Source organism: Mirounga angustirostris, unplaced genomic scaffold (genome assembly GCF_029215605.1).
Source record: "Mirounga angustirostris isolate CCGP_5_RB_7025 unplaced genomic scaffold, mMirAng1.0.hap1 SCAF_4, whole genome shotgun sequence".
NCBI lineage: Eukaryota > Metazoa > Chordata > Mammalia > Carnivora > Phocidae > Mirounga > Mirounga angustirostris.
The window spans coordinates 139,834,283-139,837,973 of NW_026991712.1; the positions used below are offsets into that span (position 1 = coordinate 139,834,283).

General features: G+C 32.6%; 1 protein-coding gene across 10 annotated transcripts in view; it reads left to right on the forward strand.

Moving 5' to 3' along the window:
- Positions 1 to 1,497, forward strand: part of DOCK7 (dedicator of cytokinesis 7) — a 219,795-nt gene extending 218,298 nt beyond the window's left edge. For all 10 annotated transcript variants that reach the window (XM_054512832.2, XM_064589042.1, XM_064589043.1 and 7 more), the window contains one exon: positions 1,033 to 1,497. In XM_054512832.2, coding sequence (XP_054368807.1) covers positions 1,033 to 1,075 — 43 coding nt within the window. In that variant the 3' untranslated portion in view covers positions 1,076 to 1,497. The remainder of the gene's footprint in view (positions 1 to 1,032) is intronic.
- Positions 1,498 to 3,691: the final 2,194 nt, after the last annotated feature.

Sequence of the window (3,691 nt, forward strand, 5' to 3'; positions counted from 1 at the left end):
GGCTTCAGTATTTTTCTCCACTAATTGCGACAAATAAAATAATACTTACCTTTAAGAGGTTGTTATAGAAATTAAATTTTAGGCATGTAAAGTTCCAAGCAGTGTTTGAACATTTTACTTTAGCACCTGAATTCTGGAGAGGGCATGATAACTGCTGAACGTTAACTGCCCTTTTTTTGCATATTGAAATCCAAATATACATACAACCATTGAGTATTTTACCACCCTTTTCTTTGAACTAGCAACAGTAAAGCTATTAAATTGTACTAAGTTGTACTTAATTCTTACAAATGGGTTATTTTATAAAGTAATAATTTGAAATCTTAATTTCTAATATGATAAATGTCCGTTTAAATCCACATAAACAAAAGCTTCCTGGGGTCCTTAGTTTTTAAGTGTAAAAAGGATCTAAAACCCAGGAGTTTGAGAACCGCTGAATTCTGAGGATTTAAAATTTTAAATAAGCAGCACCTGCCTTTTCCCTTTTAATAATCGCAAATCTTTTCTTGAAATCTCTCTTATCCCTTTGCTCCTGTTTTAATCACCTATTGGACAAATGAATAAATGATCAATGCACTTGGCAAAGTGGTTACTGTAATATACTTTTAATCTATAAAACTAGAATATAGAAGGCAGAATGTATAGGATGAACATGTAACCTGAAAGTTAAGAACTTTGATGGCAAAAACATTTTCAGTTTTTGATGGCAAACTTTGAGCTAGCTCTGGCAGAAAAAAAGTACATAAAGCATATTTTATTTTTGTTTGTTTTTTTAAAGATTTTATTTATTTATTTGAGAGAGAGAATGAGACAGAGAGCATGAGAGAGGGGAGGGTCAGAGGGAGAAGCAGACTCCCTGCCGAGCAGGGAGCCCGATGCGGGACTTGATCCCGGGACTCCAGGATCATGACCTGAGCCGAAGGCAGCCCCTTAACCGACTGAGCCACCCAGGCGCCCCAACATAAAGCGTATTTTAAAGGAATATGCAAAAATTGTTTACTTATAATTATATCCTTTCATTCTTCTCCCCAGAGATTCCTTCAGTCGGATGAGCCTGCGCAAAATGGATCTTTAAAATAAATGCACTTGTCTTATTGATTTGAAGAGAGCCATGTATTCAACACTGAGTATGAAAAGAAGTTAAGATTTATTGAAAAACAAGACTTGGGGCTTAATTCTGGAAATTCTAGCATTAATTTACTACTCATTGAAGAACGCAGTGGCCAAAACAGTATCAAAAGTAGATCACTGAAGTTTGAGAATCATGGCCATGGTTTCTCATGTTCTGGTAATATGCTGTTATCTTTTTTTAAGACTCAAAAGTAATGACTCACTATACATTTACTATTATTTATACCATAGCTAATGTTAAATTTATTTACTTTAAGTTTGTATTTTTTAATTTATATTACCATTTATAGATTCATTTTGGAACCATTTTAAATGTAGTAATGCTTATTTTAAAGGTACTATTAAATATGTGAACGTTTACACTAATTTTACCGAGTGAGACTTTAAAAATTTTTGTTGACAAAAGCAGAGAATCTTGAATTGATTCAAGAACTAGTTCCAAAACTAGCAAAGTTTTAAAAATGAAAATTGACATTGTATGGGCCAAAGAGCCCCAAATTAAATGAATGAATAAATGGGTAGTAGATAGATATTGGTAACTGGTTTGTGAAGTCTTAAAACACGTTTCTAAGGTATTTTCCATTTAGAAACCAAAAAAAAGGGATTCAGGATAAATTGCAGAATAATTTTACCTAACGAAACTTTTGTCTGTAACAATTGAATACTGTTGATAGCTGACAGTAGCTTTATCTTTGACTCTCAGTCTTGTTATACTGATAGTATGAACTTCATGACTCTCAGCAAGTAAAGTGAATGATTCCTATGTTTCAGATTAAACAAGCCAGTCATTTTATGAGTTTGGTCATCTAAACTGGTCAACTAGAAATCTGCTTTAGAGCTATACCACCATAAAAATGACACTGAAAGCTGGTGTTCGATTTTAATCTACCAGTTGAATGAAAAGTTTTATTTTTTAATGCTTGTATAGACTTTATAAAGTAAAAGGTAAAATTACCTGTTTTAATTGAAATTAAGAACTAATTTAAAATAACTTTGACATGAAAAACTAAGGCAAAAATCTTTTTGAAAATATTTATTCCAATTACTTGGCAAGTTTATCCAAGAAACTACATATTAATGATTTTTGGAAGTGTTTTCAACAATGTTTTTTTTGTGTGTAGTAATATAGCTTATAGAAAGGCATCATTTTTAAGCTGTCCCTTTGATCTATTGACCAGTGACATGATTCACTTAAAAACTGATTAAATATGGTGCCTTCATTCTGTAGTTGTTGAAACAAGATCTCAAAAATACCTGCTTTTCCTGAGAACATAGGAGATAGTTGATATATCCTTTCTCCAGCCTACCTTTATAACTGGCACTATTATCTCAAATTCATCTTACCTACATCAGTTCAAAGACTGAATCACAAAAAGATTTTTCAGATGAGTCAACAGTGTTGGACCAAAAGGGCTGAGGAGTCAGAAAGGCATAACCTCAAAAACTTGGGGACAGAGGATCCACATGAACAATAAGGGAAGACAAGCCAAGAATGGAAATTCATTAAAACAAAAATAAGGTAACAAGTACTCTCTCCTCTTCAGGGCAAGGGATGGGGGAGGTATACATAAGGGAGAGAATATTAAGTAATCCCTAGGTCATTACTCATTAGATTATATCACGTAAGAGCTTGAAATAGTTCACATAAATCTCAGTGACAGTATCAAAAACTCTAGAATTTATATAATTATGATTTTAATTACCATGCAATGCTGTTTTCTGACTTGAATAAAAAGAGGCTTCCTCTGAGAACAATGGTATAGTACTGAACACTTCCTTACTTCCCACATACTTAGTTTTCTTAAAACATAAACTTTCTCGGATCAAGAATCTATACCAAGTTCTTAACATTGGCTGTCTCTTGGGTATGAGGCCCAGGCTCTATCCTAAAAGTACTCCATCAGAAGCTTATGAGTAGTGTTCAGGGCGGCTGCATTTTAAAAGTTCCATGAATGATTCTTTCTCTATCAATCAGAAACGGGCTATTTCTTTTTAAAAGTTCCATTAGTGATTCTGAATGTAGAATGAAGTAAGGACCATGATGTTTTATATCACACCATCTTGTGAAAGAATATAAGACATGATTTAACTGTGTGACTAATTTATTAGTTGACAGGTACTCTGGGGGTATAGAAGTGTTATTCTAATAGCATTTATATATTCTTTAGGATTGTTTTTAATGTCTTAAGTCATAAGGTAATTGATCATTTACCAATTTAATATACATTTAGAATGAAAATTTAACCACATTTCTGTGTGTGCACAAAGCATCATCTTTACAGATTCTATAAAGTTATGTCTACTTTAAAGGACAACTAGAATTCAACAGTTTTTACTATAAACTTCTTTTAAGTATGACAACGTGGATGGACTAAGCAGTTTCTCCTATTTGAAAAATCTCTTCACCTCCAACTCTCATGGTATTATTAAAGGTAATTACGCATGTTTATTCTCTTCTAGGTATGTGTGTGTATGTATATATTATACATACACATACATTTTCTTAAAAGAACTCAGCTATAGTTACGGTAAAAAAAAATATGCAAGTAAAAATGAGCAG